Consider the following 14,031-nt stretch of genomic DNA (forward strand, 5'->3'; position numbering starts at 1 on the left):
CACCAGTTGTCGGGGTAATCCAGACGATAATAGAAGTGAATACAAAACAAACGAACAAAATGACGCTTATTGCCAGGGAACCCGCGCAAAAGCGCCAGACGGAACCCAGCCCAGCCTCTCCCCCGAGTCCCAGAAGACAAAGCCGGGTCCCAGCAAGCACTGCGGCCAGGACTACACATCCCAACATGCAAGGCGCACACCTCTCCCGGCCGGACTACGATTCCCAACATGCTCTCCGGACAGCTGGCCGGCCTCCCCACCATCCTGGTGTCTGGGGTCTCTGCAAAAATGCGGTCTGTCTCCGCCCGCCCAGACTCCCTTTAGAGTTAAGGGTCGGACACCACCTCCCAGTAGTAAATTGTGACTATTCCGAGTTTTGGAGTCATTCTTCGTTGCCTGTTTTATTAGGGCAGCAAAATGCCTCCGGCTAGGGCGGGAGTGGGCGGAGGCAGGCTTGAGCCAATGGCACGGGAGCGGCCCTGTCGCTGCCATGGCAACGGCGGCCGTTCTCGGGGGACCGGCTGCCCATTGGGTAGAATCTTTCCAGAAGGCTCGAGAAGAAGGAAGCGGAAGTGGCACGTGGAGGGGCCGGTGGAGGCGCCGGTGAGTAAATGCCGCAGATTCTGGAAAGTTCTGATCAGTGCGATACATAAGGCTGAGGAACTGGGACCTCCCCTTTTGGGTCGGTAGTTCAGCGCCGGCGCCGGTGTGCGATCCGCGCCAGAGTGAGGCAGGCAACCCGAGGTGCGGATCGACCCGCGGAGGCTGAGCACCGCTTTCTCCCAGGGTTTCTTGTCAGCCAGCCGCCGCTGTCCCCCGGGGAGTAGGAGGTTCCTGACAGGCCGGCTGTCCGTGTGTCCTTCTGATTGTCAGAGGAGCTGCCAGACCCCGCGGGCCGGAGCAGAACGCGGCCGGGGCAGAAAGCGGCAGCAGGAGAAGCAGGCAGGCGGCCGGAGGACGCAGACGCAGACCCAGACCCGAGGCGGAGGCGGACCGCAAGCCGGCCATGTCGGTGGTGGGGTTGGACGTGGGCTCGCAAAGCTGCTACATCGCGGTGGCCCGGGCCGGGGGCATCGAGACCATCGCCAATGAGTTCAGCGACCGGTGCACCCCGTAAGTGGGAGTCTGCGAAGGTGGATGGGAGGAGGTTCTGGGCCCTTAGTGTGGGGACCCAAGATCGCGGGCTGGCTATACGGATCACCGCGGCAAACGGAGGCGTTTGGGCAGCGGCGCACCCCTCCGTGGAACTAGGGACCAGCGACCTGGCCAGGGGAGGGATGGGGGGCTTGCCACCACAAATTGGAGAAGGGATTGTCTCAGGGATTCACAGGGGTGAGAGGAGTCCCAGAGTCGAGACTCTAAGGGTCGTCACTTTGTGCGGGCTTCCTATTGGGGGTTTTCAAAACCTGTTGGGGGTCGGGCTGCGGCAGAGCCCGCAATTTCGCTCCCTTTTCTTGGCAGGCTGCAGCCTGCGCCTTCCGCGGCCGCCCCCATATCCCCACCCGGCCTCTCTGAGCTGGCTGAGCCGCCCCCAGCTTGTCCTCCTCCCTTCGCGCATATCTTTGCGCACCGCGGAGCCGGGCTGCCGGGCTTTTTCTTCCGCATTGTGAATCTCGAACTGGAAGCTTCCAGAGCTTGTGCCGCTGCTTGTCCAGTGAGTAGGCGGATTGTTGTTAGCGACCACGGAAGCAGTCTTATGAAAGATTAGCCCACCTCTTTTTACCCAGTCTCTTCGTTGCTAACATTGTTGGCCTTAATGCCCGGGATCATTGTCCAAAGATGTGAAACGTCCTTTTTTTTGCTCTTTGCCATTCATGAGGAATTGTAAACTGTATTTTTAAAATTAATTTTGCACAGTTTATTTAAGAGAGAATAAAAATTGCATACTTTTGTGCTAGAACGCCACAAGAGGATGGATGTCGTCAGTAAACTCTTCTGTGGGAGCATAGGGTGGGCAAAGGGCAACATTTTTTAAAAGTTTCGTGAAGGGATGTTTTCGGACGAGAATATATACAAACATATCTGCATGTGCATTGATGAAAACAAATGCTTCCATCTCAAGGAAATTTCTGTACCTATTAATTTTTTTCAAATGTCCCAAGCTCAGGATGAAAAGTGCAAAATGAAAACATTGAACCTAAAGGCAGAATGACTGGGGTAATACAATTATTTGGGTACTGAGAACGTTTATGAAAGTTGAGTGGAAAATCTGAGGCGAAATATTTGGCAATGTTAGTAACGTTAGGAAGACTGTTCTGAGCAACCTGTACGTCTACCCCTGCAGATCTAAGTTTGTGTTTTGGTTAGGGTTTTTTTAATTGGAGTTTATTAAGAAAGAAAACAGTATTTCAGGCTTTCATGCCTAGGTGCAGTTTATACTTTGTTCTGGTTGATCCAATAAAACAAAGAAAGAAAAGCTTTTCAGAGAAGAGTGGGAAAAAAAATTGTGTTATACAGTGACTACTGTGTGAAACCAAAGACGACAGGTATGGCCCTGAAAAATGTGAACTGAGGGCAGTATTGGAGTTCCCCTTAATATGTTTGTTAAACTATGACTGTGGTTGATTCTCTTGTGTCAGCTACTAATTGCTATTTAGTACAATTAATTTGATTCTCCCCTAGGAAAATGAGTAGATCCATTCTGCAAGTGTATAGTTACTTAGAGCTTACAAAGATGCTCTGATTTTGACGATTTCTTGTCTAGCTTCTGCTTGGACACTTCTCTGGCTTTTAGGATGCTATTTTATTTAACACTTGGCTCAGATAATGCAGTTCGAGGATGTTTCTATTATAGCAAATTTAAACTTCAGGGTGGTACTTAATGCCCTCAGTATTTTCCCGTTTTGCTCATCTCATTTACCATTACTCCTACCTAAGCAGGTAGGAGTAACTCACCCAAAATTAGATTATATTTGAATTAGTAATCCAGAATTAGATAACTCCTCTAATCCAAAACCTAATTCACTTACCTTCTCCTCACAAGACTTTTTGAGCTTGTCTCTGCTCTGTTGTTGTGCCGTTCCATTTCCATGGTGGCTGACAAGATTGTCTCACAGTTACAAGTCACTTTCCATCTCTTCAAAACAGATTTGATGTAACTGGTCACTCCTTTCCCTCGACATTTATATTCTGTTTTGCCGTGGTACTTGTTGTGCATCATTTTTTTCTTTCTCCAGCAGAATCTCCCAGATGGGAACCTCTTTGTGCTCTTTAAACTTCAGAGGTGTAACTTGAGTTCCTTTGCTTGCGTTTGCATAAAAACTTTTGATTCCTAAAGAAGGCGGTGGTCTATCAGAACAAAATTCGGTATGACAATGACATTTAGATTTGTACAGAGTTGGTGACTGAAAGGTAGAGTCACATCCTATTTTTTGTTAGTCGTGTGTAGGGTCAAGTTAATAATACCGTTAACGTATTTAAAACATTTTGAAAGTTAATGTTCGGTTCATAATAACTGGGAACCTGGAGAATTCCTGAGCCATGAGCAGAGGTTTTTGGGGTAGTAGAACTGCCACTTAGGTTGGATCTCAGATCAGCAATTAAGTGGAAGCCCCCTTTGAGTATCTGATGAAAGCTGTAGACTTTAAAATTGTGCTATGCTTGTTCCCTATCCCCTAATGGGTAGGACATTTATATTAGAATTTTTCTCTTACCAGTTTAAAATATCAACATTTATGCTTTTTAATATTTTTGAAATATATTTTTTTCTAGGTCAGTCATATCATTTGGATCAAAAAATAGAACAATCGGAGTTGCAGCCAAAAATCAGGTATGTTCTTTAAAAGAATTCGGATCACTTTTTAAGGAGGAGTTTTCAAAAGGAAAATCTCAAGAGACATACAAGAGGGTAAAGTGTGCCTAAGTTTGTGTATTTTTGAGTTTTAAAAATGTAATTCAAGTATTCTTTATGAACCTTCAGATGGTGATACTCTTTCCCTTCTGTTCCCTTTCTCTTGTTTTATTAAGATCGACTTTAACTTTCTAATCTGCCATCCTTAACTTTTTTTTTTTTTTTTTTTTGAGACGGAGTCTCGCTCTGTTGCCCAGGCTAGAGTGCGGTGGCACGATCTCGGCTCACTGCAGCCTCCGCCTCCTGGGTTCAAGTGATTCTCCTGCCTCAGCCTCCTGAGTAGTTGGGATTACAGGCGGGTGTCACCACGCCCAGCTAGTTTTTGTATTTTTAGTGGAGATGGGGTTTCACCATGTGGGTCAGACTGATCTCGAACTCCTGAGCTCGTGATCCATCTGCCTCAGCCTCCCAAAGTGCTGGGATTACAGGTGTGAGCCTGCGCCTGGCCTGCCAACCTTAACTTTTAGTAACTTTTTGCTGCCTTTCATTTGTCTAATTTTTAGAAATTATAAACAAGACATTTTAAGTTCTTGTGAAGTTTCTCATGCTACTCATTTAAGAGATTCCTTTTATAGAAGGAACTTCTAAGAAGTTATGTGTTTAAAAGCATTTTCAGGTTACTTAGTAATTAAGGTAGGACTGGGAGAAATTTTTGTCCAGACCTGTGCTGTTTAAAAAATATGGTAGCCATGTACTGTATTGAGCATTTGAAATGTGGCTTGTCTGAATCAAAATGTGAAGTATAAAATACACATGAGATTTTTTACTTTTTAATCAAATTGAAAAGTAAAGTATGGTATCTCATCAATTTTTTTCTATTGACTACTTATTGAAGTGATAGTTCTTAAAATATATTGGCCTAAGTTAATTGAAATTAATCTAATCTCTTAGTAGTTTTTAATGTGGCTGCTAGAAAATTTTATGTAGGTAGCTCTCCTTTATGGCTTACATATAATTCTGTTGAACAGCACTGATCTAGACAGACCCCTTGGAGGTGGAGAGAAAAACAGTAAAAGATATATGAAATGTTCTTTGAGAGGCTCTTTGAAATAGAAAACATTTTTCTAAATACAGAAAATAGTATTGCTAAGAAAGAAAATTTTGGACTAGATTGAGTACTGTATTATATATTATGGAATGTATTTAGTACTGACCTATTAAAAAATCAGGTCAGATTTGAAAACAAAAGTCTCTATCTCTTAAAATGCTTATGTTTAATAAGAAAGTGGCACTTTATCGAACTTACGAATCTGCTTTCATTAGAAAATGCTTCCATGTTTTCTAATCCTTTGAATATGTAGGTTGGATTTAACTTTATTTCCTTGTTACATTGGAAGAGAGATATAACAAAAAGGGGTGAAAAAGGAAAGGAGAAATAGGAACACTCAAAATATGTTCAAAAGGATAGTGGGACTTCAGTTTTAACAATCCTTTAAATGTGCCCATTGAGGATATTGATAGCCTAGACCTAAAATTCTGTTGTATCTTTGTGGTTACGTGAGAAGAATCTGTTGAGACTCACATTTGGCCAGTAGACTACTAGACATACTTCATCTCAGTTTTAGACACATAAAAAATTTTAAGACCTAAACTTGCTTGAATTCTGTATTGTTTGAAAACTAGTACTGCCAAGCTAACTGTATTCTTCCCTTTATTCAAAGAACTAGGTAAGAGAAAAAGTAAATGGTAGACTGTTTTGGTATTTTTAAGCTAATAATTTTAGAAGTCTTAGTTTTCAATCTTAGTTATTTCTTATTTCAAATGAGGTACCCTTGAGTGAAATGTGCTCTGAAGTGGGGCTTTTCAATCTAGAGTTTACCCAAAATATTTGACCAAAACGGTGGATTAAAAAAACACCATCTCATACAACAGTTTAACAAACATGTGCACCAGTTCAATGTCTTATTTTTAAAAACCATGGCTCTCAAGTCTTCAAAATATGCACGTGCAGTTGAAAACATTAGGTCACTTAGAAACTTTTTGAATTACTCTTCTGTCTTCTACTTTTTGGTGTAGATAACTAGCATTTCATGCTATTGCTAGGAAAGGTAGCGATCCATGTATTTTCTGGCACAGAGTGTTTATCCTGGCCACTTAGCAATTTATTAGACTATAAAAATTAACTTTAATTTTTTTTTTTTTTTTGAGAATGAGTTTCACCCTTGTTACCCAAGCTAGAGTGCAATGGCGCTATTTTGGCTCACTGCGACTTTCACCTCCCAGGTTCCAGCGATTCTCCTGCCTCAGCCTCTCAATTAGCTGGGATTACAGGCATGTGCTGCCATGCCCAGCTATAAAAATTAACTGTTTTTTTTTTTTTTTTTTTTTTTGAGATGGAGTCTCGCTCTGTCACCCAGGCTGGAGGGCAGTGACGCGATCTTGGCTCACTGCAAGCTCTGCTTCCCGGGTTCACGCCATTCTCCTGCCTCAGCCTCCTGAGTACCTGGGACTACATGCGCCTGCAACCACGCCCGGCTAATTTTTTGTACTTTTAGTAGAGACGGGGTTTCACCGTGTTAGCCAGGATGGTCTCGATCTCCTGACCTTGTGATCCACCCGCCTTGGCCTCCCAGAGTGCTGGGATTACAGACGTGAGCCACCGCGCCTGGCCAAAAATTAACTTTTTTAAACAAAACTATAATTTGACTATAGTGCTACTAGATCTATTCATTCATTGGGTATAAAACTTCACAACTTTAGCAGGGAAAAAAGGAATGAAACAAAGTGATAAAATTCTAGTGTGTTTGTTCAGAGCTTTAGTGGTAGTTTTCACTGTCTTTGAGTTTATCTTGCAGATTTTGAAATCTTCTTTAAAGTCTGTAGTCACATTATTTTGCCTGTTATTCCCTCTTGCTGCTTACCTTCTGGCATTTTCTGTAGGAGAAGAAAAAAGTATAAATAAAATCTGTTCATAGATGGGAAATTCAGTGAAATCGATGGGCCTCAGGGCAACTTATGTGCACTCATAGGGTTGGTTTGAGTTGTAAAATGAATAAATAAAATTACTAAAGTTACTGGTAGGTGGTGAAATTAAATAAATTAAAATCTCAAACTTCTTTTTGCAGCAAATCACTCATGCAAACAATACGGTGTCTAACTTCAAAAGATTTCATGGTCGAGCGTTCAATGACCCCTTCATTCAAAAGGAGAAGGAAAACTTAAGTTACGATTTGGTTCCATTGAAAAATGGTGGAGTTGGAATAAAGGTAATATAATTGAACAACCTTAGATTCTTTGATAGGAGACTCCTTCATCCATCTGTAGAGAAAAATACCAACTTATTAATACTTAAAAATACGAACTTATTTGAGTTATTACTTAAATTTCTTAATTACACCAGGTGGTCTTTTTGTTCTTTTTTTATTCAGCTCCTTTTAAAGCATAGTAGATAGATGCTAAATTGTCTTTGAAAATTATTCAAATGGTAGTATATATGCTATAACTTAATTTGTGTTTCTTTAGACTTTTTGGCAGTTGTAAAATTGAGGTTTATTTGATGTTGGAAAAAAAATCGACATTGTGGTCATGTATCAAACAAGTCTGTTCTGAGACAACCCAGTTGCAGTTGTTTGGAGAGCAATAGTGTAATAACACCAGGAATCTTTTTTTAAACTTGCAGAGGTATTCCTGTTTTGTGATCAACACACAATAATATTTATCCTAGTGATTCATCTCTTCAGTTAGAGTGGAAATTTACTACCTTCTTTAATGTTTTGACTTAGATTTTGGGTGGGGTATATCTGCCCTAGCTTTCTTCTGCTCCTCTTCATCTTTAGGTAGAAGTTCTTTCTTCCTTTTTCTTTTTTTCTCTTTTCCTTTCTCTCCCCATTCTCTCTTTCCCCTTCCCTTTTTCCTCCTTTTTTTCCTTCTTCCCCAAACAACTACAACAATAAAATAAAGATTTTGTGGAAGGGAATGTGTGCTAATTTTTGGAAGTTAAATATTGGCATGTAGCTTAAAGTACTACAATGTTTAAAACATTTTTTCCTTTCAATATAGGTAATGTACATGGGTGAAGAACATCTATTTAGTGTGGAGCAGATAACAGCCATGTTGTTGACTAAGCTGAAGGAAACTGCTGAAAACAGCCTCAAGAAACCAGTAACAGATTGTGTTATTTCAGTAAGTATAATTCAGCAAGGCAGTGTGTTTTATTTCATTTTGCGTTCTTTGTATTACTTTTAAGTATCAAATGTGGGAAAGCTGTTCTTTTACTAGAGATCATGTTCTACTGGACTGTATTAACATGTGTTCCAGAGCATTACAAAGTAGATTTGAGTAATATTTTTAGCCAGAAGGGGCAAAGGTTCTTGACTGGAAATCAAAATCTCTTGTGAGGCTTTTTGAAAATACAGATTTTGACTGGTTCCATTTGTGAGTATTCTAATACAGTTAGTTGCTGCACTATCAGGCTTGTACATTTAACACAGGAGCTTTTCACAGGTGAAAGAATTCTACCCTCCGTTGAAAAACCAGTGTATTCGGAGTTTTAAAACGTAGCTTACCAGTAGTGACAAAACCTAAATTTTTAACACTAGCAAGCCTGTTACCTTCAGTGGAAAATTACTAGTTAGACTATCAAAGGGTACTTGAAATGGACAAAAGTCATCTTTTATTTGGACACCAAAAAGTAAATTCTGCTCACCCAGGTGTCTTGGGTCACTTCTTGATAGGTTGTGGGGTATGCTTTTGGACTTAAATACAGCATGGTCTTTGCGCTATAGTATGAGCAATGTGGCCAGCTGAGATCAGTCAGCAAGAAGCCCTTATGAATGAAGGAGGCAGAAGGGCTAACATTTCTCCTGTTGTCCTTGCAAGATGGGTAGTGTTTTAATCTCTGGCAAAATTAAAGAATTAAGTTATAAGTCAGTGGCTTCTCCCTCCCCACTCTCTCCCTTCCTTTTTTTTTTTTTGCCACATTTTTTTTTCCCCTGGTGAGCTGAGAAACTGACGGACGAAGTGTTCTGATTTGAAAGGTGAGCAGAGATCCACCTTTGCTCTTGCTCATGTCTCTCTCAAGCATCTACAAATATTTTGGACAACTTTGAAAAATGACCATACTAAACTTTCTCTTAGGTACTTTGCACTTAAATGATTCTATGAATGTGTTGTTAGATGCTTTTTTTCTTGAATAGTATCCCGAAGTGCTGCACTAGAAGGCAGTCAAAAAAGAATTACAACTAGAATAGCTCAAGTCAGTGCTGTAAGAAACTTCAGCCCTTGAGTTGTTTTTACTCTTAGGAAAATCGACAGGCTTTGCCAAAAAGTGATTTTGTAATCTTAACAGGTCGACTGAATTAAAGAGCACCTCAGTGAATAGCAGAACTGAAAGAGTGGCGGCATATGTTAGAATTAGCTCTTTAAGTTCCTGTAGTTTTTACCTATAGTTTAATTATATTGAACATTAAATGTTGACCTAGCATTATAATTTCCTAATGCCAGTAGAAACTTACGACTAGTTTGGAAGCAGATTTGATCTGCTTTAATTTCAAGTTTTCTCTTAGATTTGTGTAACTTTGAATATGTCTTATGAAACTCCTGATTAATTTTTATTTCAGCTTGAACTTGGTTATAAGAAAGACTATTTTGATCCTGTAATTTTGGGACAGCCTTTTCAAAAGTAGTTACTGCTTCTGATGGTTAAGGAGCTTGCAGAAAACTAAAGCCCTATTTCTGTTTCGTGACTTGGCGAGGCACCTACTTAGCTGGACTATTGTGGATTTATAAGTGGTTTGTGAGGAATTTCTAAGTATGTTTTGTGTTCTAGATAATTCAAAATTTTTTGTTTGTTTGTTTGTTTGTAGGTCCCCTCCTTCTTTACAGATGCTGAGAGGCGATCTGTATTAGATGCTGCACAGATTGTTGGCCTTAACTGTTTAAGACTTATGAATGACATGACAGCTGGTAAGGAAAAAGCATTTGTGTAGAAGTGAATATACTATCAGAACTAAAGATGTTCTCAGTGCTGTTATTTTCGTATAGATACAGAAACACAACCTGTTAAAAAGTCGAGTCAGATTTGAAAACAAAAGTCTACCTCTTAAAATGCTTATGGTTAATGAGAAATTGGTACTTTATCAAACTTATGAATCTGCTTTCATTAGAATTCTTTGATGTTTTTTAATCCTTTGAAAATGTAGGTTGGATTTAGCTTTGTTTCCTTATGTTGCATTTATAGTTAGGAAGCAAGTTTTCCCACAATCTTAAAATTCTGGGCTTCGACACTACCTTGGCTTACAAGTAAATGGTTTAGTGTAAAAAAACATTTTTATCTACTGAACTGTAGATAGGTGATCATTTATCAAATATTGCTTTAAGCCTGTACTATTTGAATGTGTTATGCTAGGTATTGTGGATATACAGTGGTGATTACAGCATCTCTTTCTTGAGCTTTTAGTAGTTTATTATGATTACAGATGAACAAAAAATCAGTTTCTATGCTGAAAAGTTTTACTCACATATTTCTGTTAGGTTTTTGGAAAACTGTTAAATATTGGTAAAAATATGTTTTTAGGTATACATGTTTAGAAATACAGTTGTTTAAAGTTCAGGAAAAAAAAAAACTTTTTAAGGTTGATCAGCTGTTTACCTCGGATCTAAAAGAAAATTGGTAGGAACTGCAGTTGCTGTAGTTGTATATTAAATTCTTAATTTTTTTGGATAAGCAGTGTCCTAGCAGGTTGTGGTTAAAATGTAAGTATTGCATAATGAGTCTGATACTGTCTGTGATACATGGTTATGTTTCACTGTATTCACGCCATATGTTTTGTCTAACACATCTCCATATATTGAAAAGCGATAGAGCATTGTTCTGAAATCAGAAAGAGAGTAATAATTAATTCCAAGAAAATCAGTGTGAAGTCAGGTATAAAAGGAATGTAATATGTTCACCTTTAATTGTTTCAAGTTAATAGTCAAGCCTCCTGCCTGTATAATTTTATGTAACAGTGAGATTCCTAAGAAAATGTGAACCAAAGAATTGAAACATACTTATTTTTTGTAGTTGCTTTGAATTACGGAATTTATAAGCAGGATCTCCCAAGCCTGGATGAGAAACCTCGGATAGTGGTTTTTGTTGATATGGGACATTCAGCTTTTCAAGTGTCTGCTTGTGCTTTTAACAAGGGAAAATTGAAGGTAAAGTCATACATTGGTACTCAGTGTCCAAAACACGTTAAGTGTTGTGACTTTAAGCTACTGAGCCTCTTTACTAGGCTTTTTCTTCTTGGTAATGAAGAGTTTTATTTTAGGTAAAGATGTTAACAAGAAACGGTTGCTAAGGTTGAGCTCCATAAAGATGATGTAATTGTCTTAGCATACTCTTAAGTGTTCTTGTTTAGGAAAGAAAAGGCTTTTTACAGTTATTTTCTGTGTAGTCATTTAAAAGTCAAAAATATCTTAGAGATTTATTCCTGACTGATTTGGATTTCATGTTATAATTTAAATATAGTCTTGAGTCTCTTAGTCTTTAATTGTTTGAGTAGTAATATTTAAGATTCTAGTTACAAATGTGATTGAAAATAACCAGACTATTTGTTGTTTCAACCAAATTAGGTACTGGGAACAGCTTTTGATCCTTTCTTAGGAGGAAAAAACTTCGATGAAAAGTTAGTGGAACATTTTTGTGCAGAATTTAAAACTAAGTACAAGTTGGATGCAAAATCCAAAATACGAGCACTGCTTCGTCTCTATCAGGAATGTGAAAAACTGAAAAAGCTAATGAGCTCTAACAGCACAGACCTTCCACTGAATATCGAATGCTTTATGAATGATAAAGATGTTTCCGGAAAGATGAACAGGTGTGTCTTGAATTCTACAGATTAAATAGATGGAAATTTTTTTGAAACTATAGCCCAGGTGTCAGTTCTAGTGGGTGTTGTGAGTCTTGGCCTACATTTCAGAATTGTGTGTTACATGCTTGTGGCCGGAGATGCTGTTGTTTATCACCGCTAGCTCTAGGGACACTTATGCGAAGAGGGCTTTTAAAAATACCTTTGCTAAGTACTCTGATGGGTCTAAGTACTACCCTCAAGTCTTCTTGGTATTTTCACTTTTTAGTATTTGTGGGCCAGTAATTTAATACTCGTTTCACAGAGATACTGTGCAGGGACTGGAAATAACCATTGAAAGTAATGAGAATCAGATCAAAACATTTAGAAGGGTTAGGCATGGTGATACATGCTATGGTCACAACTTTTCAGGAGGCAGAGGTGGGAGGATCCCTTGAGCCCAGGAGTTTGAGGCTCCAGTGAGCTATGATTGTGCCACTGCACTCAGCAAGACTGTCTCGGGGGGAAAATTTTAGAAGGTAAAATGGCAGTCGTAAGCATGTAAAATGATTTGTTTGAGTAATACCAGGTGATTGTCTTCCTCATCTTTCTGCACCTGTTTGGTATATTTATCAAAAACAAAAGAGCTATAAACTACAATACAGCTAAACTTGGCCCATGTGGGATCCAAGGTCTCTGAGGGGGAAAATAATGAAATTCATTGGGTTGTCAAAAGTAGGACAGGATATTGGTTTTAACTTTTCTGAAAACAAGTTTATATTTGCTAAGGTCACAATTTGAAGAACTCTGTGCTGAACTTCTGCAAAAGATAGAAGTACCCCTTTATTCACTGATGGAACAAACTCATCTCAAAGTAGAAGATGTGAGTGCAGTTGAGATTGTTGGAGGTGCTACACGAATTCCAGCTGTGAAGGAAAGAATAGCCAAATTCTTTGGAAAAGATATTAGCACAACACTCAATGCAGATGAAGCAGTAGCTAGAGGATGTGCGTTACAGGTACTTTCTCAATTCTGCTTTTGCTTGGTGTACAGTCCTTAAACAGTTTCCATTGTACGTCATCATGGTGGGATAATAAACAGAGACCTGTATCTAGGTAGCAGAAAGACATTTTAAACAAACCTGTAAAGCTGTAGGGAGATAAGGCTACTCAAATCTAAAAGATCCAGTAAATTTCAATTAAAAGAACTACCAAGCTGGTGTTTCTCAAGCTGGAAATCAAAAACAGGCATGATTCTGAGGATATCAAAGAAAACACAGCTGAAACACTAATTAGCTGTGTGGTAGTGGTAGTTGTTACTTAAAAAGCACACAGGGAATTAGAATGGTAATCTGATATAATAAGGAATTGGTTTAGGGCAAGTTTTCAGGGTGTTAGGAGTATTAACAAATAGTTTTAGAAAATAGATAACCTTCTCTTATCCCCAGATTGATTTTTAATCTGCTTGTCAGATAAAAAGGCAGCCCAGAAGCATGAAGTTAGTTTGGTGAAAAACACCAAATCTAGAAGTTATTCAGTAAAAAAGAAAATATTAGTTTATATTTAGGATATTATAGTCAAGATCTAAATACAATTTTAAATAAAGTTTCAAGTTAACATATTTGAGTTTTAAGCTAGTAGCAGTTTTTAAAATATAAAACAGGATCCTGTAAACAAAGATGTTTAGACTGACTGCCTTTGTATACTTATACAAGGGAGAATATGTAGATACTAATTATTGATGATAATCCATTATCCATCCTGTTCCATGGGGTTTTTGTTTTTACTTTTTTCTTCCTAATGGAATATGCCTCCTTAATTAACTCTGATTCCTTCAAATGTTGGAAGTTTATATTTTCTTCAGAAGTAGAGCTAATTTTGGCCTCTCTTTTGAAGGATCCTATAGTAAATGATGAATTGACTTTTTTGGTCTATTCAGCTTAATCATCTATTTAGTTATTTTTATATGTCCTGTCTAAATAGGGAATTGTCCACCGATCTGTTGGGTGTTGCCTTTCCCAAATTTGAATTTACCATTGCTTGCTTCATTTACAAAATTACTTGAAAATATGAACGTTATGGCCCTTTTAGGGGTTTCTCAGACATTTGGAAAGCAGTGTAGACAGAACTGTTCATGTATGTATGTATTACACATATTCAAAAGTGATACACTTTGAAATTGCTATCAGCAAGGCATTTCTAGAAAGACCAGGCTTTTTTCCTAATCCCTTGTGAAACCTGTTATTGATTAATTGTTGTTATCCTAAGATATATTATTTGTCTTTGTGCCTAGTAATTGGTATAGTATTTAGATAGTAAAATAAATTCTTTGTTTAGATGAAATATACTGGAAACAATTCTGGAATGTGTTTTTTTTTTTTTTTTTTTTTTTTTTTTTTTTTTTTTTTTTTTT

General features: G+C 38.6%; 1 protein-coding gene across 3 annotated transcripts in view; it reads left to right on the forward strand.

Annotated features, from left to right (window-relative positions):
* The first annotated feature begins 196 nt into the window (after positions 1–196).
* The window catches only part of HSPH1 (heat shock protein family H (Hsp110) member 1), a 25,845-nt gene continuing 12,010 nt past the window's right edge, over positions 197–14,031 (forward strand). Inside the window, exons 1-10 of one of the 3 annotated variants that reach the window (XM_032150534.1) lie at positions 463–603; positions 874–941; positions 1,063–1,113; positions 3,712–3,769; positions 6,916–7,056; positions 7,850–7,972; positions 9,655–9,754; positions 10,854–10,987; positions 11,405–11,649; positions 12,409–12,637. In XM_032150534.1, the coding sequence (XP_032006425.1) occupies positions 463–603; positions 874–941; positions 1,063–1,113; positions 3,712–3,769; positions 6,916–7,056; positions 7,850–7,972; positions 9,655–9,754; positions 10,854–10,987; positions 11,405–11,649; positions 12,409–12,637 (1,290 nt within the window). The other 2 variants (XM_058437707.1, XM_032150533.2) reach the window with 2 other exon arrangements.

Source organism: Hylobates moloch, unplaced genomic scaffold (assembly GCF_009828535.3).
Source record: "Hylobates moloch isolate HMO894 unplaced genomic scaffold, HMol_V3 SCAFFOLD_4, whole genome shotgun sequence".
NCBI classification, from domain to species: Eukaryota; Metazoa; Chordata; class Mammalia; order Primates; family Hylobatidae; genus Hylobates; species Hylobates moloch.